Source organism: Fundulus heteroclitus, chromosome 2 (assembly GCF_011125445.2).
Source record: "Fundulus heteroclitus isolate FHET01 chromosome 2, MU-UCD_Fhet_4.1, whole genome shotgun sequence".
NCBI classification, from domain to species: Eukaryota; Metazoa; Chordata; class Actinopteri; order Cyprinodontiformes; family Fundulidae; genus Fundulus; species Fundulus heteroclitus.
Window position 1 is genome coordinate 27,092,695 of NC_046362.1, and position 21,603 is coordinate 27,114,297.

General features: G+C 39.2%; 3 protein-coding genes across 4 annotated transcripts; 1 reads left to right on the plus strand and 2 right to left on the minus strand.

The window, feature by feature from the left end:
* The first annotated feature begins 111 nt into the window (after window positions 1-111).
* Window positions 112-9,801, plus strand: hdhd5 (haloacid dehalogenase like hydrolase domain containing 5). The gene is made up of 8 exons (XM_036151805.1): window positions 112-407; window positions 2,790-2,993; window positions 3,090-3,202; window positions 4,530-4,623; window positions 4,700-4,733; window positions 5,810-5,984; window positions 6,751-6,939; window positions 7,019-9,801. The coding sequence occupies exons 1-8, from the start codon at window positions 309-311 to the stop codon at window positions 7,428-7,430; spliced, it is 1,320 nt and encodes a 439-aa protein (XP_036007698.1). The 5' UTR covers window positions 112-308; the 3' UTR covers window positions 7,431-9,801.
* LOC105922631 (ras-related protein Rab-19) lies at window positions 9,792-15,586 on the minus strand. Its single transcript, XM_036151824.1, has 5 exons — window positions 15,505-15,586; window positions 13,426-13,522; window positions 12,692-12,880; window positions 12,093-12,276; window positions 9,792-10,356 (listed from the first exon to the last, which is right to left on the minus strand). Exons 2-5 carry the CDS (start codon window positions 13,474-13,476, stop codon window positions 10,082-10,084), a joined length of 699 nt encoding a protein of 232 aa, XP_036007717.1. The 5' UTR covers window positions 13,477-13,522; window positions 15,505-15,586; the 3' UTR covers window positions 9,792-10,081.
* Window positions 15,202-20,683, minus strand: zgc:153293 (uncharacterized protein LOC555710 homolog). 2 transcript variants are annotated; one of them, XM_036151817.1, is made up of 7 exons: window positions 20,532-20,683; window positions 19,946-20,224; window positions 19,699-19,843; window positions 19,456-19,563; window positions 18,115-18,273; window positions 17,905-18,034; window positions 15,202-16,395 (listed from the first exon to the last, which is right to left on the minus strand). In XM_036151817.1, exons 1-7 carry the CDS (start codon window positions 20,666-20,668, stop codon window positions 16,193-16,195), a joined length of 1,161 nt encoding a protein of 386 aa, XP_036007710.1. In that variant the 5' UTR covers window positions 20,669-20,683; the 3' UTR covers window positions 15,202-16,192. The 2 variants fall into 2 exon arrangements, with proteins under 2 accessions (XP_036007710.1, XP_036007705.1); XM_036151812.1 differs by having other exon boundaries at window positions 15,202-16,403; window positions 17,904-18,034.
* Between the last annotated feature and the right edge of the window lie 920 nt (window positions 20,684-21,603).

A 21,603-nucleotide genomic window follows, 5' to 3' on the forward strand; every position in this document is an offset into this window, starting at 1 on the left:
TCGGCTTTTTAGTTTCATTTCTACAAAAGTGATACGTTGGCCGACGCGTTTGGCTTCCGGTAACATAGAACGTTAGGGACATTACGTAATACTGTGAGAGCTCTTTTGCGCATGCGCTCAGGCTTCGGCATTACTGGAGGCACAGTTTGTCCTGAATGGAGGCAGCCACGCGATCAGCCTGAAGAGTCCCAGGTGACAGTCGCCGGCGGGGATATTATGAGCTCCTACCCCAGGTGTCACTTTCACGAAGAAGCCAAGTTTTCCCGTTGTTTACGCGCCGGGGCTTTTCAGCTCTAGTGCCCGGAGCCATGCAGAGACTGGGGTGTTTTAAAAGTTGCAGGCAGTTGCTCAGATCAATCTGCGAGGGAGCAGCTAAACCAGCGAGCAGCCCGAGAAGTTACAGCCGCGTAAGTGTCTGCTTTTGCAGTTTGAGTTCACTCCGGTGTCAGGAAGAGGCCACGTGTGCGAGCAGACCGGGATCCACGGTGGTTAAATCACCGCACCTATGTTCCGTTGTGTTTTCACAGTAACTGAGAGTGATCCCGTGTCTCGCGAGTTCCGTTTTAATGTGACCAGATCACACAAAAAAAGGAACAGAATATTCCGTTTTAATAACTTCTGACCACTTCTCCCTCGCCAAAAATATAGGACCCCAACTCCCGTGAACTTCTCTGCTCCTCTACTGGGACAAATCACAGCAACTTAGATTAGATTCAACTTTATTGTCATTACACAGGTACAGGTACAAGGCAACGAAATGCAATTTAGGTCTAACCAGAAGTGCAATAGCAGCAAGTGCAGGATAAACAATGGTTCCATAGGTGCAGGACATGTTTTTTTACTGAATAAATATAGAGATGGATACTATTATAAACAGAATTTTACTGATAGATTTGTCCTATGAGTATGATATATAGATAACTAGACTTAGACAACTTTATTGTCATTTTGTATGCACAAACTGCGTACAGAACGAAATTTCGTTTGCATACAGCTTGAAAGATCACAGTAAATTGCAGTAAATTTCAGGATAAAGATGCAGCAGCAGTTTATGTAAACAATTGAAATGTAAACAATGTAAAAAAAATCACAGTAAATTGTAAGTAAAAAATCACAGTAAATTAGTATAGTGAACTAAATTTACAGCAGGATATGTACCGAATATAATATACAGGTGGATAAGACTATAAATAGTTTTACAGATATGTATATATAGATTAGACTTAGACTTAGACAAACTTTATCGTCATTTTGTATGCACAGAGTGCGTACAGAACGAAATTTCGTTTGCATACAGCTTGAGAATTTCAGTGAATTGCAGTGAATTTCAGAATAAAGTAACTTTACAGGATGGTTTCAGGATAAAGTGCAGCAGTGATTTCAAACAATGCAGGACACATGTGATACAGAGTCCAGTTTTAGCTTCTGTTCACAATAACTAGTGATACAATAACTACAATAACTAGTATTGTGAACTAAATTGTGAAATGTCGCCTTTTCAAATCAGAAGGACCCAATCTACATGCAGTTACACATAATTGAAATTCAATTAAAATTAGTCAATATCTTCATTCAATCTCAGATAGCCCACATTGATTCTAATTACAGTAGCCATCAGTACAAAGTATTGTGTGAATAATAATAATAAAAAGCCTATGGGGATTAAGCTGTCCACCTCAAAACTTTTTATAATTAGAAAGAAATGTTTAGTTATACTTTATATAATTTTCTTATTTGTGGTTCTTCCATTTAACACCACATATTTACTTACACTGCAATGAAGAAGAAAAAACATTATTCTCACTGCCTGACATTTTAATGTGCCAGAAGTTTTTCTCTTGGGTCAGTTAGGATGACCATAATTACTTATATTTGCCTAAATCCCAAAATAATGAGTGAGAAGTTTTTTACAAGATAATTGCATTTACCTATTTTTAAATTCAGCCGCTTACATAAATTTCCATCTGCAGCAAAAAAAAAAAAAAAAAAAAAAAAACACATATATAGCTGCCACCCCCGTACTTCACAGTTGGGTCATCCGTCTCCATGACTAACGCAAAACCTGTCCCCTTCCTAAACGATGCGATGGCTGGACATTCATTCCCACGTTTTTCAACTTGTGTGTAATTGTTGAAACAGGAAAACGTGGCACCTCCAGGTGTTCTAAACAAATGGACCAAAGAATAAACCAGATTTGAGGAATCCACCGTTCTCTTTTTGGTATCTTGCATAATTATTTTTAATATTTCTATGATGTCACACAATGAAACGTTGTGTTTGAGGTTTGACTCCAATTAATTTTAATGGAGATTATCAGATGCTTTTTGAATCCATGACATCCCCTGGCCAAATTGTTTAAAGCTTTACTAATCTAAATTTATGTAAACCTGTTTTTTTTTTTTTTTAGCTATGGTTTCCTATGAACAAAATAATTACATTTACCCTAATCACTGACTATAATTAGTAAATATCGTTGCATTTATCTGGAAGTGAGCTCCTAAATGAAATCATGCTCAAGGCCTCTTTCTACCATGGCTTTGGAGTCTATGATGCCATGTATATTCTGACAAGTTTCCTGGAACCTTTAGAATGGAAACACACCCACAGCATCATAGAGCCATCACCATACCCAGCAGTGGGCCTAATGACCTCTTCCACATCAAGCCCACCTGGAGTGTTTGTTGCTAAAAACATAATTTTGGTCTCATCTGACCAAAGCACTGAGTTCCTCTTGTCTAGACGTTCGTAATGAATAACCCCACTCTGGCTCCTCTCCTTCTTCTTTGTAGGGTCCCAGCTCCTTTGGGCTCCTCTTTGACATAGATGGGGTCCTGATCCGAGGTAGGACCCCGATCCCAGAAGCCAAGCAGTGCTTCAGAAACCTGGTGGACCGCAATGGGAAGTACAAGGTACCCGTGGTGTTTGTGACAAACGCAGGGAACTGCATGAGGCAGACTAAAGCCGAGCATCTGTCTCATCTGCTGGAGGTGGAGGTAAAATGAACCACATTCAAACAATCGTCAAATTCATTCGCCTCTTCGCAGTTTTCAGGACTTCCCTTTTTTTTTTTTTTTCTCCTCTTATCTCAGGTGTCTCCAGACCAGGTGATGCTGTCCCACAGTCCTCTGCGAATGTTTACCCAGTTTCACAAAATGTGCGTTCTGGCCTCGGGCCAGGGACCTGTTGAGGAGGTGGCTCACAAGTATCCTATCTTATCTGAGGGACACCGGTTCCTCCGCTCAATCTGGCTGTTTGCCTAAGCCAGTCTGTACATGATTTGTTTATTTAGTGTGTTTTGGTGCAGGCTGCACTTTGTTATCAGCATTTAATCTTTGTACCCACCGCAGCAGGAAAGCCTGTTCAGATTTCCTCCTTTTGTTTAAATGTGTGGGCGGTTTAAATTAGTTCAGTTTGAGGTTATTTAGAAGCATTGTTCTTAGAGTAGGGGTCAAGACCCCACTGGAGGTCATGTATGCACCATTGTAGGGTCTTCAGAAATTAAAGCAGAAACAAAAATGGTAATGGTAAAAGCCTAATTAAACGATAAAAGTTTTAAAATATTTAAAACAGTTGTCACAAAATACTGCACTTGACTGGTTTTTACCCATAGCTTGTAGCTACACTTTGCCATTTCCATTCCCTCTTATTTATTTTTTTTGGTACCTGCAAAGAAATGTTTATACCGACGTTCTGATTCACCAGGTAAGCTTTCTCCATGAATTAAGAAGATCTATTGCTATAAAAATGCAAATTCCCTATGCATAACGTAACTGAATTGTAGATTATTTTCTGAAATCTTTCCCATTTTGGCGCTTTGGCTCCTACAGCGTATATGATCCCTGATCAACCTAAAATAACTAAGTGACCTTCTGGCGTTTGATCATATTTATTGTAGTCATTAAAGCACATTTCCTTACAGTATGAATTGAAAAATATACATGTTACTTAAAATTGTGCACTGTCAAGGAGCAGCGGTGGCGCAAAGGTAGAGGATGCAACCAATCTACAGAGGCCGCAGTCCTCCACGCAGCTGTCGTGGATTCGAGTCCTGGCTCGTGGACTTCTGCTGCATGTGTTCGCCCTCTTTCTCAACCCTGTTAGCTGTCAATAAAAATCCGATTAGTGCCACGTTCATATGCGGTACTAATTTGGATACGTATCGGATATTTTTCAAAGCGTCCGTGGCGTAGCCAGAAATTTCATTTTGGCTGGGCCTAATGAAAAATGGGTGGACCAAATAATTATAGTTGAAAGTTTATTTGTAAGTTAAACATTTGTAAGTTCACTATGGAGAAGATACAGGCTGAGAAGGACCTGTCCAGGGTGTAGCTCGCTTCTCTTTTGATGGCGGGTGAGTTGCACCAGCCCCTCCATGACACTGCAAGTATTATCAGGTACAAACAATAGAGGGAAGAATGGATGGTTTAGCCCAACCCTTACCCATAAAGAAATATGTTTTTAACATCTTTATGAAAAAACGTTTTCTTGAATTGCTGATCTGTCTGTGACTTTAACTCACAAAATGTCAGCCTGGGCTTTGAGGATGTGGTTACCATAGATATGCTCAGAGATGCGTATCCAGTCCTGGATGTTGTTGACCACGACAGAAGACCCAAAGACTCAGTAAGTGCAACTGATTGGTAAAAGCTGTTTACTTGTCGTGAGTTAGACGTCATACTTACCGTCATATTTCTTTCAGATTCCACCCACTAAAGGCTTACGGCCAATAGATGGTATGTTTCCTTCCAACACCCACGTTTATTGGCACCTCCTTGTCAAAATTTTTAAAAAGCCTTAAAATTATTTTACATTTTATTTCCCTCGCATAATCTTACACATTTATTGTATCTATTGATTAGTTTGAATATCTTTTTAGTGAAGTCTCTTTTTTAAAAAATAATTTTCTGTAATAACCAGTGATAGAACTGTAATCAGTACATTGTATGGATACTTTTTCCCAAAAGGACAACACTTGGTTTTCTCCTGTAACACTTCACAAGGTTGGAGGATACAGAGAGGAAAGATCTTTGTCCGTTACTCTCAGTGAAGGTCATCCAGAGTTCTGGATTCTCTATTATAGACTCTTCTTTTATTCAGCATACACTGTTATTCTATAGGATTTAGATCTGGGGATGGAGATGTACGCAGAGGTTTGGTGTGTCTGGTGAAGCATTCCTTTGAGGATTTGTCCTCAAGTGAATGCAACACAGATCCTCCACCATGCTTAACAGTGGCTGTATCAGCTGAAAAGCGTTTTATCTGATAAACATTTGAAACCCCCATGTTTTTTCTTTTTTGGGAGGACTGCAATGCCAAGAGTTTATCTATACAGATCAGCCTGATATTTTTTTAACACTGTTTTTATAATCCTCAAGATTGTGTGCAGCAAAGATTTGCTACAGTTCTCAGTGAACATTGGAGTTTTTTTTGTTTATTTTTTTAATCTTCCTTAACATCCTCTTCCCTGTACATGGTGGCAAGATAATCGCAGTTATCTAAGTAAAGCATACATTAATAAAACACTTCAGTTACATTCCTTTTGAAATATCAGATTCACCAACAAATGTGCCACTGGGAATGTTGTAATAAACAAAATTTCTTGTCATGGGATTTTTCTCGTAGGGAATAATTGTACAAATTAAAGTTTTTTTGTTTTGTCTAAAAATTTCAGCGTACAGTTGTGCTGCTCCAATAAAAGATACAATTATTTTAAGGCTTTTTAAACATTACTATGGAGGCGATAAATGGGGTTGGCACTGTCATGAAAGTTAACTTCTATACAGACTATATCTCATTTTAATGTCTGCAGCTATAATTTTATTTGGTGAGCCAATCAGATGGGAGACCAACCTCCAGCTCATCATTGATGTTCTGCTAACCAGTGGAAAACCGGGCAAATCATGGACCGCGACCAAGTATCCTCACATCCCAGTCCTGGCCTGCAACATGGACCTGCTGTGGATGGCAGAGGCAAGAAATCCAAGGTGAGTCTGTATGCCACACTAAACGCATATAACCTGTTTACACTACCCTTTTTTAACCGAGCTAAGACCAGTCCGAGCTCGGTAACTGAGATAACTATCGAGTGTAAATGGAACGAAAACTGAACTGAACCGAGCCAGAAACAACCCGACCGCGCTAAATCTAGACCAGTTCGATGGGTGGGCTCGGTCCGGTTCGGTCTGGCACAGTTCTCTAACAAAGAGCGCATGAGCAGACCGCGTCATCTCCTTACAGTCAGCTGACATTTCAGACATTGATAAAATACTAGCTTCCTTACCGTGCCACACAATTTCCAGTGATGATTCTGCTTAGCTGTGTGATGAACCTCAACGTCCGTCGATGTTTCCTGCGTCTGTAAATCCTGATTGGACGTTCGTTTGTCTTATCCACTTCCCAAAAGCCGACTCCGTCAAGTAAACTCACCAAATGTTGCCTTCTTCGCCTGACTCGCCGCAAACAACGAAATATCACCAAGCATAACTTCCTGGATGTTACGGGCGCTGCCATTTTGATTTGCTTGATTCTCTCCTTCAATCCTAGAGAGCAGTAGTACCGTAGCTCGTCACTAGGAGGCGAGGAACCGTGCTAGCGTGATGTGTAAACGGTCGTCAGAACCAAGCTCGGCACGGTTAACTGATCCAAGCCCGGTCCGAGCTCAGCATGGATCGGTTTAACAAGGGTAGTGTAAATGGGGCTATTGACATTTAATTTTGGAGAAGTGAATAGTGAATTTTTCTCATGCTGCAGGTTTGGACATGGCATGTTCCTGGTTTGCTTGGAGAGTTTGTACAAGAAAATCACCGGATATGATCTGAAGTATGAGGCTCTGATTGGTAAACCAAGTGTGGTGACGTATAACTACGCCGAGCTGCTGATCAGACAACAGGCGGAGACACTTGGCTGGAAGACACCTGTGAAGACGCTTTATGCTATAGGGTGAGCTTATTTAGCAGATGTTTGACTAGCAAAAATCCTGAGAGTCATTTTTATTTTGATTGTTTTTTTTTTTTTTTAGAGACAACCCTATGGCAGACATATATGGGGCCAACCTCTACAATCGCTACCTTCAGGCCTCTCGGCGTACCAAAGCCAAAGTGCAGGCCAAGAGCTGTGGAGGGGGAGCAGATCCCACCGCTGAAGCTGTCGACAGTAAAATGACAGCGACGGAAATGGGCGGCGCCGCCTACGGGTCCGAGGAGGAGCTCCCCGAGGGTTGCAGCTCCATCCTGGTTTGTACAGGGGTGTACAGCAGAGACCAGGAGGAGCTGCCTTCAGACCCAGCGCAAACGGTCACTGAGCAGCGCATCTTCCATGGCCACAGGGACTTCCGCTTCGACCCCACCCTCACACAGCCCTCCTTCGTGGTGCAGGATGTGAAGGAGGCAGTGGAGCTGGTTTTCCAGCAGGAGGGCTGGCCTTTGGTATAGTACAAGCACCAAAAAATATTCAAATGGTTTATCTTTTTTTTAAAGCTTTCATATGCAGCCTGGCTTTGATAATAGATTCAGATTATCTGCAAAAAGCAGAACTGAGGCTCCCAACATGGCACCCTGTGTATGTACACCTCTATTTAAATGGAAGGTTTTACGGTCTAAAAGAAATTAGATGACGATAAATAATTTCAAAACTTTTTTAACCATTAATGTGGCAAATAATATGGATTTGTTTGTACTTTGAGAAACAAATCTGTTAGAAGGGCGGGGGGTATAAGAAGATTCAATAATGTTTCATAAATGTGCACAACCTTAAGATAATTGTTTGTTGAAGCTAATTCAGCCTTTTTTTGGGAGGAATTACCTTAACCACATCTTCACTTGGTACTATTTGCTCATTCTGCCTTTCAAACGTTCACCATCAGATGGGGAAGACATTAATTTTGCACAACCCACTTCAGGTGACCCCTAAAACGTTTGGATCCTGACTCTGGCTAAGGTTAACAAAACCAAATTTATTCTCTAATTGATTCATTATGTTAATTTGGACATAAGATATATATCCAGTGCTCAACAGCCACTCTCCTGCAGCCTTTTATTATTAAACCTTTATTTATTCAGATAGTGTCATTGAGTCTTGAATTCTCGTTCACAAGACACCCCCATTAGCACATATTTAAAAACACATCCCAGGTCCAGCACACCTGAATCAAATTAATATTGGCTGATTTAGTGGTCTCTGTGGCAGTGGATGACCTGGTAGGTAATTAACTAATGAATAAATGCAGGGCGGTGTCTTTCAAGGAGTGGAGTTGAAGACGTCTGGCTTAAATTCACTGCATTGCTGGAAAATAAAATGTCTTTACTCCTTTAATTGTCAAGCATGCGTCTCTCTGGTATTTCAAACTGATCAGAACTTCATCTTGATAAAAAGCTCAGTTCCATCCAAAGAAAATAATCTGTCAAATCTAATTTTTACCTCTATTTTGGAGAAAGGTCCAGTGTTTGTAAAGCCCCTGTTTTCCAATATATTTGGAAGACCACCTTCTCTGTGTCGTTGTGTTCGTTTTATGCTGTGATTTTTTTTTTGTAACTTTCTCCTGACTGATACCTTTGTACTGAGATTGTTCTGATTGTTTGTAACCAGCTAAAGTATGCAAACGTCGATGTCCAAAAAAGCCAAGTAGGACAGCAGAACTTTATTTCAAGTAAATTAGATTTACTATACTTTTTAATCTTATTTTTGTGTCACTAGTGGCCTTTATTTCAAAGTAGGTCCATGGGCCAGGACTCAAACCCAGGACGGCTGCATCGAGGACTGAGGCTTGCACCCACCACCACCACCACGCCCCATATTTGTTATAATGGATTACAAGTTTGAACTCAAAAAGACTAAATGCTAAAAATTAATCAAAAGGGGTTTCCACAAGGTTTATCGTTTAAGCGTGCGCATATTTATTCTACCAGGTTATTGCAGCTTTTTTACTTCTTATATTTTTTTCTGTGATGTCTTTTTTAGTTGCGATGTGGAGGACAAAGCTCACATATACACAAAATGTTTTTAACTATCAGTCAAATGTTCTACATTACAAAAGCTTTGTGTTTTAGAAATGTCATGAGAGCAACTGTGTGTGTGTGTATATTTTTTTTTTTATATATATATATATATATATATATATATATATATATATATATATATATATATATATATATATATATATATATATATATATATATATATAGTCCTGGTTTCAAACAGATTACATCAGCTCTTTCATGTCTTTTAAAGCACACAATATTTAGAGTCTATATGGGTATTGGGTTGTTTAAACAGAGCAGCAGTCCAGCTGAAGGATGCTTAAATCAATTTGGGGCAAAGGCTACACAGGCACAAATGTTTTTTTATTGTGAAAAGCACTTAGTGAAATGACGAGGAATTTTATTTTTTTTTTTTATAAATCACCCTCTTGATATTTTATAGTGTTGCGTGGTATATACCAGCCTGAATTGTTTGTAAGTCAGGGTTAATGTATAACCACTAATGCTCAGGAGATTTGGTTGCCAATGTTCAATTTAGACCTTTAAAATGCTGTTTTAATTTTGCGTCTGTCTGTCTGTCTGTCTATCTATCTGTAGTTTTTGTGTGGTTGACAGAATTGCACTGTTGGAGTTTGTATTGAAAATGGTGGGCAGTTTGAGAAGTTAACACAAATGTTTACGAGATTTAATGATCTGCAGCACCTGTTCCATCTGTAGTGACGATTTGAAGCTGATGGAAACTTGCAGGCTGATGCTTTTGAACTCTGGTAATGTACTGTAAAAGCCATATTTTGTAAAGGAACAATTAAAAAGATGGAAGATGGAATTGTGTTTACTGTGGTGATGTGTTAGTACAGAGTCCTAGAGCAAAGCTGTGTCTTATCACATTTACAGCAGTTAACCCCCCCAAAGGAATACTACAAACCTATTACATAGTACAAATCAATTATAAATACTATAATAAGAAAATGTACAAAACCCTTTTGTCACACAAGTAAAACACAATATGCAAATATTGTCTTTAAAGAAACGTGTCCTGTTTGGACAATGAATCCATTAGGCCCTCTTAGGTCCATGTATTAAATGCTAAATCTGGCCAAGTCTGTTCAGCACCCACACTTTTTATCGTCAGAAACGGTGGCTTGAATTGGGTGCGAGCTGTCGCTCAGCATGAACTGGGAAGGGCAATGAGAGTTCTGCCCAGCGATGGTCATGCCGTTGCGTGCCAGCAGCTCCCGAGCCATGAGGATGAAGGCGGCGTCTATGTTCTGGGCCTCCTTAGCTGACGTCTCCAGAGCGGCCAGTAGGCTGTTCTTTTCGGCCAGCGTGCACGCGTCCTCGAACAGCACCTGTCTCTGAGCGTGGAGGTCCGACTTGTTACCTGCAGAGAAGATGTCAAAATTTTAATTTTTATCTTCTTTTAAAACATCCTTTTTAATGGAACTACTTTAAGCATCAACTCAATATGTGATTAAACTGAGCAAGATAATGTTCAGTATTCCAGAAAATACTCCTCATCATTATAGTGGGCTTTATTTCTAGCAGTGTATTTACAGCAATTTTGCAAAAGTATTCATGCCCCCTTTTTCACATTACAACCCCAGACTTTAATGTAATTTATTAGGATTTTATGTGATCGACCAACACAAAGCAGAGCAAAATGTTTAAGTGGAAAATAAAGGATAGTGAAGCACGTTTTCAAAGTCTCAAATGTGAAATGTTAATTTATATTCAGCCTCTTTTATTCCAATAATCCTAAAAAAAAAAATCCAGCACTAGTTACCTTAAGAAGTCACCTCATTTGTCCATAATTTATTCTCAGTATAAACTCAGAAGTTTTAGTCAGCAAACAGCATCATGAAGACCAAGGAACACAGCAAAGGGTCAAGAATAAAGGCGTGGAAGATGTTTAAAACAGGGTTAGGTTATAAACTAAACATTTCACAGAGCTCTGTTCAGTCCATCGTCCAAAAATGGAAAAGATTTGACAGAACTGCAAACCTCCCAAGTTGTGCCCATTTACTTGAACTCAAAGGCCAGGCAAGGAGTGTATTATTCAGAGAAGCAACCATGAGTTTGATGGTAACTCGGGAGGAGCTACAAACATCCACAGCTCAGGTAGAAGAATCTACTGACATTAGTTGTGTGCTCCATAAATTTGGCCTTTGATATTAAATTGTTGGCATGGTTGGAGGGGGAAAAAAACACAAAAAGGCCATGTAGGGAAGCAGGGCAAACATTTGCAAGAAAGTGAAATTGTCAGATAAAACCGAAAAGTAACACTAATCCAAAATTTCTGACTTTGCAATGCCAGAGATTTACTTACTCTATCTTAGCAAATTTATGCCTTTAATCATGGGGGAAAAATTACGTGTTTTCGACATCAGAAAACATCCACGTTTTTTCTCGCAAATATGTCAAATTTATCTCAAAACCTCAGTTTTCTTGTGGAAATGTACCTCTCCGTGAACAATAATTTATTTTTTCTTTAATCTACAGTGACTGAAACACAATTCTTTTGGGGGAAATTACAGGAATAAAGTCATAATATTTCAAGAATACAGTCACACTGAGAAATTTGGGAATACCTTTGTGCATAAAGGTTATATAAATGTAAGTCTAAAGCTGAACGTTACCCTGAACACTCAAGCCCCACTGTGAAACATTGGGGTGGTAGCGCAGTGTGTCTTAATGGCTGCAAAAGAATCAAATAGCGCTAAATATACATAAAAGGCCTAAACGTATCGCCAGAGCTGCAACAGACTGATTTAGATCAAAATTTAATTACCTGATAGGCTGCACCAGCCAAAGTCCAAATCTAAAGCTATGTTCACAGAGAGACTTACCTTAAGATATTTTGCGAAGAAGAATGGGTGTGTGTGGGGGGGGGGGTCTCTTTATGTGCACCGCTAGTGAAGACAATACCCCAAAAGACGTGCAGGGGCAAAGGCAGGTAGTGATAGGAGGTTTGACTCTCAGGGGTTAAAATCCAATGCAACTTTCTCACTTTTGATTAGTTTTAGAAAAAAAGCAACCATTAAAAAGGCCAATAAGATATATTGAGATTTATTTGATGTGCTTTTAAAAGGCACTGCAACTCTGTAAATACTTACATACCAATAAGTATCACTACCACGCTGGCTGCTCCGTACTGCTCCACCTCCCTGATCCAGTGGGGAACAGATTCGAATGTGCTGCGGCGGCTGATATCATAAGCCACCATGGCTCCGTGGGCACTGCGGTAGTAGCTCTGTGTTATGGTGCGGAAACGCTCCTGTCCGGCAGTGTCCCACACCTGCATCTGAAGGAACACGCAGCAAAAATATGGGTTAAACCGTGTGGGTTCAGTATCAGCAAAAACTGAGTTTTCACCTGACACAGACTGTGCTGTGAACTGTCAGGGGTGTTTTATTTATGCCTATCAATTATCTATGTTCTAAAATAACTTGGATTTAACAAACCAACATACCCATAGAGCCAGCACAAAGGTAAACTAAATAAATGAAATAACCAGTATTATCTTTAATGCAGGATATCATTATATTTCAAGTTTGTACATGGTGATTTTAAGAACATTGAGCAAGATAGCTTCATAAATATTAATATATGTAAGATGACACCCAATAAGGACATTGCCGACATCTGGGATTCAGGCAGTACACTCCACTTTTACCTGGTAGTAATCACCCTTGAAGACACAGCTACAAAGTACCTACCTTCACTTTTTTTCCATCAATGTCCAGGGTTCGAACAGTGAAGTCGACCCCGATGGTGTTCTGCTGCTTCTCTATGAATATACCCGACTTGAACCGCTGCACCATACAGGTCTTTCCAACATCCGAGTCCCCGACCAGGACGATTTTAAAAAGAAAGTCAAAGGAGTCCTCAACATCTGGCTCTGCAGACTGCATGGTGACAAAAAAAAAAAAAAATACGGCGGCTGTAACGCAATATCCCAAGGCCTTTGTGCCTCTTTGCAACAGAACTGGTTTCCTCTAAGTTGTGTCAATACAGGAGAGAGTATTTACATAAAGCTCAGTCACATCCTTGTGAGGAAATTTAAGAATCACAAGAACGGTAAAATATCATGAATTGCAGTCCTGGGCTAAATGTGCCGCATTCAGGTTAGAAAAAACAAAAGTCTGTGTGTGCAAAAAAAAAAAAAAAAAAAAAAAAAAAGGTTTCAACTGCTTGTTTCTTCTGTCATTCTAACCTAATCTAAAGTGTAAATATGACACACCTAAAAAAAGCAAATACTCCAGCACACATATTCCTTTCTTGTGAACAAGTAAAGCTTAAAATACGAAATCAGTTTCATGATGACTACGTCAACACGACTCTGTCAGCTACTCTCCTGAAGTCTGTACCTTTGCCCTTTAGACTGTTACTTGCCGTCCTTCTACTCTAGTTTCTTTCTCTCTGGGAACCTTTAAGACACGCCTCCTCCTACCTGTCTTGGCAAATGTGACCTCCAGTTCCCAGCCCACTTGCACCACTGCATCTTGGGATATTGGTTTTCTGTTCAAGGTCTACAGAGGTTGCAGTACCTGAAAGAGGCAGATATAAATATCAGTGATCTGAGACCCATTATTAAAAATGTGCCCCCTGCCCATTATGGTAATAAAAACGCTGCCATCAGAACAGACAATGGACAAGAGTCGCAGTGGCTTGAACTTTTTCACATTTTGTCATGTTACAACCGTAAATTGAAGTAGGATCTTATCTGATAGACCAACACGAGCTAAGCAATTTTTTTTTAGGTAAATAGTTTGTATTCAGCTCACTTTGTTCTGATTTCCCTGAATAAAGTACAGACCGATTGCCTTCAGAAAAGTTTAAAAAATTAAGATCACCTGTGTGTAATTTATTTATAGTAAGTATAAATACAGTTGTCCCTTAAAGACCTTGAAGGTTTGTTAGAGAACATTAGTGAGCAATAACCCTAACGTCTCATGGAGCGATATTGAATCCAGCATCTGAAAATGAAGAGGGTGGCTCAACTGGAACTGCAGAGATCCAAAGTTCAGGTTGAAGATCCTGATGACAGGACAACTTTTAAAAATTTGGACTTTATGAAAAGGTTGCAACACAAGAGCAATTGTTGAAAGAAAGAAAGAAAGCCATGAAAGGTCCTTTTTTTTCTTTTTTCTTTTTACAGTTTTTTTGGAGTCATGTAGGAGATGCGGCAAACATGCAGAAAAAGGTGACCTGATTAGAGAACAAAGAGTGAACTCTTTGGCTTATATTAAAATTGCTATACCCTTTTTTTTTTTTTAAATGATGGTGGTAGCAGCATGCTGTGGGGAACAATGGATGGAGTATAACACGGAGAACAGAAAACTTACAGTATAAGAGGCGCCAATAGACTTAACAGGAACAACAAAACAGGAACGTACAACTCATGTACACACTTTAATCCACATGCTTCCTGTCACAGGATTTTAAAATTTTGCTACTGGTTTTTGAGTATCTAAATGGTCTTGCCCTAATCAATTTAAAGGATCTCATACAACACCATACATTCACATGAACACGTATACTCTAAAACTGTGGAATCTACTGATTTATATGAGTTTCTCATAATTAACACTTTTAACGACTCAGCTGTACTCCTTGGCTATTGAATAAAATAAACCTTGATATCGTAACTATTTTTATTTCTACATTATTTTTAACTAATCTTAAACTAATTATTTAATATATTATTTAATATCTTATGTATGTTCTCTCTTCATTTTAATTACTATGAATTATTCTGGGCTTGCTGTGTAGCACATCGGCGCAGCATCTTTTTTGTTGTAAAGTCCTATATGAATGAATTTGACAATGACAAGTTTACTTGATACTGGTTAAGCGAACATCCAGTTTTAATAGAAGGGTCACCATGAAAGCATAATCCATGTGTTGTGATGAACCAAAGCCCAGACCTAAATCCAATTGAAAATCTCAGCGAAGGCTTGAAAATTAATGTTCATAGAGACTCTCCATCCAACCTGACTGACCCTCGGCAATTTTGCAAAAGTCAAAAGTTTTAGTGTCGAGATATGTAGAGCTGATGGACTCATATACCAGAACACTTGCAGCTGTAATTTAATACAAATGTATGGCAGACGTTTTAGATTTTTATTTTAACAGAAAACATTTTTCTATGGGTTTACAAGTTTTCATGTTGGTCAATCACATAAACCCTCCAAAAAAAAAAAGCACAGTGGAAAGTTCAAAAATATATATTTTCAAAGGCACTTTAAATACATCACGTTTTATAAGGCTCTTTGTGTAAATTAACAACACGGAAAGATTTAAAACTAATCCTGCAACATTGTCGTTGTAAAAGTCTGCTAATGCCCAGAGCTTCTCTTTAGTTTGCAGAAATGCCCTACATTAAAGACCCCCTGGCTGACTGCTGTCAAATAACACATTCCACAGCAGCTGACAACATACAGAGAGACAGAGAGACTAAAAAGCAAAAGGCAAAACAGCATTTAACCACGAGCAATTCAAAATAAAGTATAATTGAAATAATTTTTACCTCAGGCTTCACGCATTGGCATCACAGTCAGATGCTAACCCAGAATGAGTTATTCTGCTCTGAATCAATTCTTCTCTCTCTCTCCCTCCCTCTCTATCCACCCCCACACTCGTTTCTGTCGTCATCTCAGCCCACAGAAGAACAAGGCACAGCTGGACCCAGAACAATGTGTGAGTGTGCGGGCCACTTGAGCCGAACCTGGGTCTATCTTTGGCTGTGACAAGCGGACACCATCTTTTCTGTTGTGTGGTCAACGCATCATGAGAAGCAGAGGGAAATGTGGTTTTGTTAGCCACTTCGAGATACAAATAAGAGCCGTCAGCAGCTGATCATACTTATTTTTCTTCAACAGGAATCCACCGATCCTTTAATACAGTTTTTTTACTTTTAAACATGACATAGTTGTAAATGTTGTCACAATTTCTAAGAAACTGAGGGATAAAACCCACATTAAGCATCAATACTCAAAATAAATCATCTTTAAAAAGCTCTGTGAAGGTATTTTAAAAAACTAATTCAAATGTATTTAAGACAAGTGACTGCATTAGAAAATGATAAATACAGCAACAAGTCCTGGACCATCTTAAAGAACACAAGTTCATGACTCAGCTGAGATTCATTCAAAGAGCTGTGCTGGTTTACATGAGTCAGGGCGCTGTCTAAGCTCTCTGCATCACAGCTGTTTGTGTCATCTTCTGTAAAGAAAATGTGCTGCGCTTGGAGTGTTTCTTTGATTAAAAGCAGTGCATGGGCTCTGCTGGGGTTTTTTCTTCTTTTGAGGTTTCCTGCCAGATGTCTTCTTTGGAGACGTTTCTGGAGGAGGCACGTGAATCGGCTTCCAGGGGATGGGATTGCAGAAGCTGGGTGCTGGGTACGATCCCTCATAGGGACCTGAGTGAAAACAATCCAATACAATTATAAATGATGAGCTTTATAAAAAAGAATTAAACCAATGTAGCTCACAGTTAATATTATTGTTGTTAGACAAATCAACAATTTTCATAATACAGGTGACAATTTTTCAGGAAATGTAGTTAAGATATGCCCAAGTCACATTTTGAACAACAGTGCAAGCGATAGCGTAAAAGAAATCCACTCTGGTCTTGCTTCTTTCTTCTGAGGCTTCTTCTCAGAAACTTCTAATACACTTACTGTATTTTTCGGATTATAAGGCACACTTAAAATCTTTAAATCTTCTCAAAAATTGATGGTGCGCCTTATAATCCAGTGCACCTTATATATGATTAAAGTTGTGCTTACTGGCCGATATTAGGTGATAAAATGCGCTCAAAAATCAGTTAAAAGGTGTAAGTACAACTTTGGTAAACAACAAAGCCGCTCCGCTCAATGGATATTCGAAGCATTACGGTACACTGTGTCACTACCTGATCGGACCCCTGAGCTGTCTACACGACTGCCTGACAGTAATGTCGAATCTAGAAGTGCATTCATGTAAAGGCCCCCACATACTAGGGTGGAGTTCACTCCGTGGAAGTCCACGCGTACTCGAAGCATACTCAAGGCACGGACTCTGCTCATACAGGTACGTGTCACACTATTAACTTCTCGGAGGCAAGAAGTCTTTACGTCAAACTGTCTTAAATGTGACATGGAGTTTGCTACACCGAGCTGCTCCAAGCAGGCGGTCGCAAAGACCCGTGGCATCACAGTCCCTCTGTGTTCTCACGGACAGGTGTGCGGTGGGAGCCTGCTGGAAAAGAAACGTCTCTAGACGCTCAGCTAGCAAATCACATATTTTATCACCGTTCCACCGCTTCATCCCACTGGCAGAAAGTGTGGGAATTGTAGGGATTTGCCACAAGAAATGTAGGCAACAGTACGCTCGACTATGATGGGTAAAATGTGTGCGGAGAGTCAGCGTGGAGTCCGCAAAGGTCACAGCATGCGCACAGTACACCTAAATATGTGGGAGCCTTTAGGCAGCCCGCGCCCAGAGTACGTGCTAGCAACAATAAATCTAGTAAGTTAATTCAATATAAAAGTTATGTTTATTTTGGCCTTATGTCAGAAAAAGGGCAATGTAGTCCAACTACTCTGTCCTCCTGATAGAGACGGATAGAGAGCTGTGTACGTGAAGGGGCGGAGTGATTTTACATACTTGGGAAGAATATTAATGAGCCTTATAATCTGGTGCGCCATATGGTCTAAAAAATACGGTAGTTTCTTTCGACTCTCAGCCATTTACAAAGTATATGGTAAGAGCAGTGTAAGTATACTGAACGGCTGAAACCGAAGCTCACTGGATACATAAACACTAGAAGTGTGCATGCGCAGCCAACAAAAGGGTACGCCACAATAACTGGCATGTGGGACAACCAATAGATAAGATGATTCCCCCAGAACTTGAAGCTGAAAAAAGATATACTTTAAATAACTCACTTTTAGGGTAAGAATGTGTTTTGGGACTAGCTCTGGTTTTCTCGTTGGTTTTTGTCAGCCACTCTTTAAATTTCTCCTCTGCCTTATTGCGGCGTTCTCTTTCCTGTTCCTCCTTCATGGCAGCTTCCATCTGTTACATAAAATAAAAGAAAAATTTTACTATACTTTCTTACGCTTTTTGAAAAACAAAAACAAAAAAACAAATATGACCTTCTCCTTCTTTTCCTTTTCAAGTTTTTCGTGGTTCTTCTTCTGCAGCCAGTCTCTGTATTTTTGCTGGGCTTTTCGTTCGATCTCCCTTTGTTTTTCCTGCTGCCTCAGCATCTCTTCCTCCTCTTCCTTCTGTTTCACCAGTTGCTCACGCCTTTCCTTGTGGTAAAATAAATTTTTAAAAGAAATACTGAATTTATTCCGTTTTTACATAATTTCATGTCACAGTTCTATAGTTTTCCAAAGTCAAATTTCCAAAGTTGTCAGCCCAATTTTGTAAATTTCTGAATCAAATACAAAAGGTTCGCCACAAGTTTTCCACAAGTTTCAGGCTAAACGTAAGACCCTTAAAACAAAACAAAAGAAAATGACAAACAGATGGATGAACTAATGCTAGGATGGCTGGTAATAAACAGACAGATGTAGATGGATGGTTGGATACAATGTATAAACAATTGTATCTCGAATGAAGCCTGGAAATATTACATATTTTATACCAAAACTCATGTCTTTTACCTACATAATCAGACATGAAAAACATTGAATGAAATGTATTCATATGTTAATAATGATTAATCTAACTAATCAAATGGCCTTCTTCCCAGCCTCTGTTAGTACTCACAATTTAGGCCCCTTCCCACTGCAGGTAAATGTGGCCTAAATCAGATTTTTATGCAGGTCAAGTGACCCGGTCAGACGTTTGGAACCAGTGGGAATGCTCAGATCTGGCCCAAATGTTATCTTTTCAGGTCACATTTGAGCCAATTCCATATGTGGTCCTGATTTGGATCTTATCTTTTTGAATGTGACTCCAGTGGGAACGACCAAGGGGGATTTAATGCATGTTTTACGTCACTTTCAATCGACACGCGTCACAACTTTGCACCAGCAATAGCTAGAGGTGATAGCAGTTAGCATTAGCAAGACAGATGGCAGCTGCCTGCTACAGCGCTGCTCAGTGGAGGGACAGCGAGATTTTACACCTCAGGAAAACTTCCACTCAAGACAGTCTGTAAAAGCCATTTATTGTGTCGACACCTGCTGGCGCAATAAATAGGCACTTCAATCCATGAAACCTATTTTTTCCATGTTTCTGGACCAAAGCAGGCATCATTAAGTCATTAATATTGTTTTTTTGCGCATGTGGGTCAGTTTGGAGCTGCAAACAATTCTCTCTGAAGTCAGATATAGACAGCATTTTACTAGTAATAGGAACGACCTCGCCAAAAAAAAAACAATCTGATTTCAGAAAAAAAATCAGAAGAGAGTATTAAGACCTGCAGTGGGAATGTAACCTTAGTCATCCTAAAACACATGGCACTTAAGGAAGTTTTTCCTTACTTGGTCCCTTTTAATCTTTAACCATTCATGGATCTTTTTTTCCATGACAAGCTTCTTCTGCTCTCGTTCCCTTTCTTGTTGTTCTTCTTTTTCTCTGAGTAAGCGTTCCTGCATTATAAGACATTAAGAACTTTATTTTGAAATTTAACAGTAGTTCTGTGATACCACTTTCTAAATAGTAGATTGAGTAGAACGGTGATACTTTTAATATATGAATCAACATTAAGAGAAAAATCCTCTTGCCTCTTCTGCTTTCTTTTCCAGCCTAAGACGATCCTTCTTGGCTTTGCACAGCAGCCACATCTCCCATGCACTAAGTGGAGGTGAACCTGCAGGCTCTATTAGTGCATTGAACTTCTGCTTTACATGGGTTCTGGACAGCTCAGATCTAAAAAAAAAAAAAAAAAAAAAAAAAGAAGAAGTTACAAATAGGTGAAAATACGATCTAAAGTATCCACACAAAAAAAACGTGTTTGACCTGGATCAGTACCTAGCCAGTGATGCGCTGAGTCTCGAGTCCTCGCTGTGCCTGGGTGAAGTCTGCTGAGAAAGGATTGACCCCAGCTCTTCTTCATCGCTGTCGAAGCTGTCATGATAGATGGGAGAAAGCAGCGAAAACGTGTCTTCGTCGTCAGACACAACGCCGTTATCCAACCCTTTGGCTGTGTGGCGTTTTTTATCCTTGATGGGAGTCGAGCTGAAGCCCTCGGAAGCAGAGGCAGGGAACTTGGGCATCTTCCCAACAGACATTACTAGCCGATGTCTGCGTCTAAACACGCAAATGACAGAACAGTGGTTTTATTTACAATCTTTTTAAACTCAGAATCTGGTTTGCAAATCTTTGACTATGTAAACTGGAAAAGCCTGACCATTTCCAAATACTCAATGCTATGCTATTGTTTACTACAGATCCGTTAACAGTTAGCAACATTGAGCTAGTTCGCTAACTTTAGCATTAGCATGAGTAGTTTTCTAACGTGAGCGTTAAGCACCAAAAAGCTAAATATATGTGTTTATTGCGTCTATCTTTGAATATAAAAAGCAACCTGCTGTAAAAAAAAAAAAAAAAAGATTACCTTTGCGATATAGTTAGGAAATGTCTCTTTCTTGCTGTTGTGTTTATCCCAGGTGGGCTGGAACCGATGTAACTACGGGTTCTTTTTCCCATGATACACCGCGCCCCCGAATCCGCCTGGACGCCGTGAGTTACCATGGTGACGTTGTTTGCGTTGCTCTGGGTTGTACAACATAACCGGTATGGAGCTAGAAGAGTCTCAGCATGGACATGTAAACAATTGAAACTACTAGTAAAAGAAAGCTTGTTTACATTCATCATTGATTGCTGGGACACGATTATTGCATTTGGCAATTCTATATCTACCAAAACCTCAAAATCATGCCTTTTTTCAGGGTTTTGCTAGTTTTTGTCCTTGCTAAAGCTTGCATTTTTTATTGATTTGTTGTTTTTAATTGTACTGTGGCTTAGTGATAGCATTACAGATAAATCTAAAAAATATTTTTTTCTTTGTCTTTCAATTCAGAAAACGAAACACATATTCAATCATCAAAAGTACAAGAAATTAATTTTCAAAATATTTCGATTACATACAGTTCAAAAATACTTTATTAATCCCAAAGGGAAATTTCCTGTATGTGTAATAATCCATAAAATACACAAGTAATACTTTCTGAAACAAGGCACTAAAAATATCAAACTCTTTCACAATATTCTAATTTTCTTAGTTGTAGCTGTAAATCAGTAAACCACATCTAAAAAGTTTTTGCCATATGTTTAAAATCCAAATGAATAAAATAAATTGCTTTGGTATGTTTTACCCTTTAAAAACGTATCTTTCCCTTGACTAAAAACTGCAATTATCGACTATCAACATAAAGGTTTCAAAAACGTATCCTTAAACAAATGTTGTGTACATATAGTTTACACATTATATTTTTTAGTAGCTCTTTTACTTCTTTGGTAAATATTTTATTTCAGCATCATTACAATTGATTGAAATATAATCAGAAGATAGAACATGAGCAGTAAATATTTCAGCAATGGGGACGATACTTCTGCTCTTTCGTTTTGCTTTAATTCAGAGTAATTCTTCCTATAATTAACATCTTACCGCATTTAACAACTTCATG

Coding starts and splice junctions, on each gene's coding strand:
- hdhd5 (XM_036151805.1), top strand. CDS start 309: ATGCAGAGACTGGGGTGTTTTAAAAGTTGCAGGCAGTTGCTCAGATCA. Junction 3,203..4,529: donor GTTGAGGAGGTGGCTCACAA/GTATCCTATCTT, acceptor ACAAAATGTCAG/CCTGGGCTTTGAGGATGTGG. Junction 4,624..4,699: donor ACAGAAGACCCAAAGACTCA/GTAAGTGCAACT, acceptor TATTTCTTTCAG/ATTCCACCCACTAAAGGCTT.
- LOC105922631 (XM_036151824.1), bottom strand. CDS start 13,476: ATGCAGTGGTGCAAGTGGGCTGGGAACTGGAGGTCACATTTGCCAAGA. Junction 12,881..13,425: donor GGTCACATTTGCCAAGACAG/GTAGGAGGAGGC, acceptor GTCACCATGCAG/TCTGCAGAGCCAGATGTTGA. Junction 10,357..12,092: donor CGTGGTAGTGATACTTATTG/GTATGTAAGTAT, acceptor TCTTCTCTGCAG/GTAACAAGTCGGACCTCCAC.
- zgc:153293 (XM_036151812.1), bottom strand. CDS start 20,668: ATGGTAACTCACGGCGTCCAGGCGGATTCGGGGGCGCGGTGTATCATG. Junction 20,225..20,531: donor TTCCTAACTATATCGCAAAG/GTAATCTTTTTT, acceptor TTGCGTGTTTAG/ACGCAGACATCGGCTAGTAA. Junction 16,404..17,903: donor ACACATTCTTACCCTAAAAG/TGAGTTATTTAA, acceptor ATTGGATTGTTT/TCACTCAGGTCCCTATGAGG.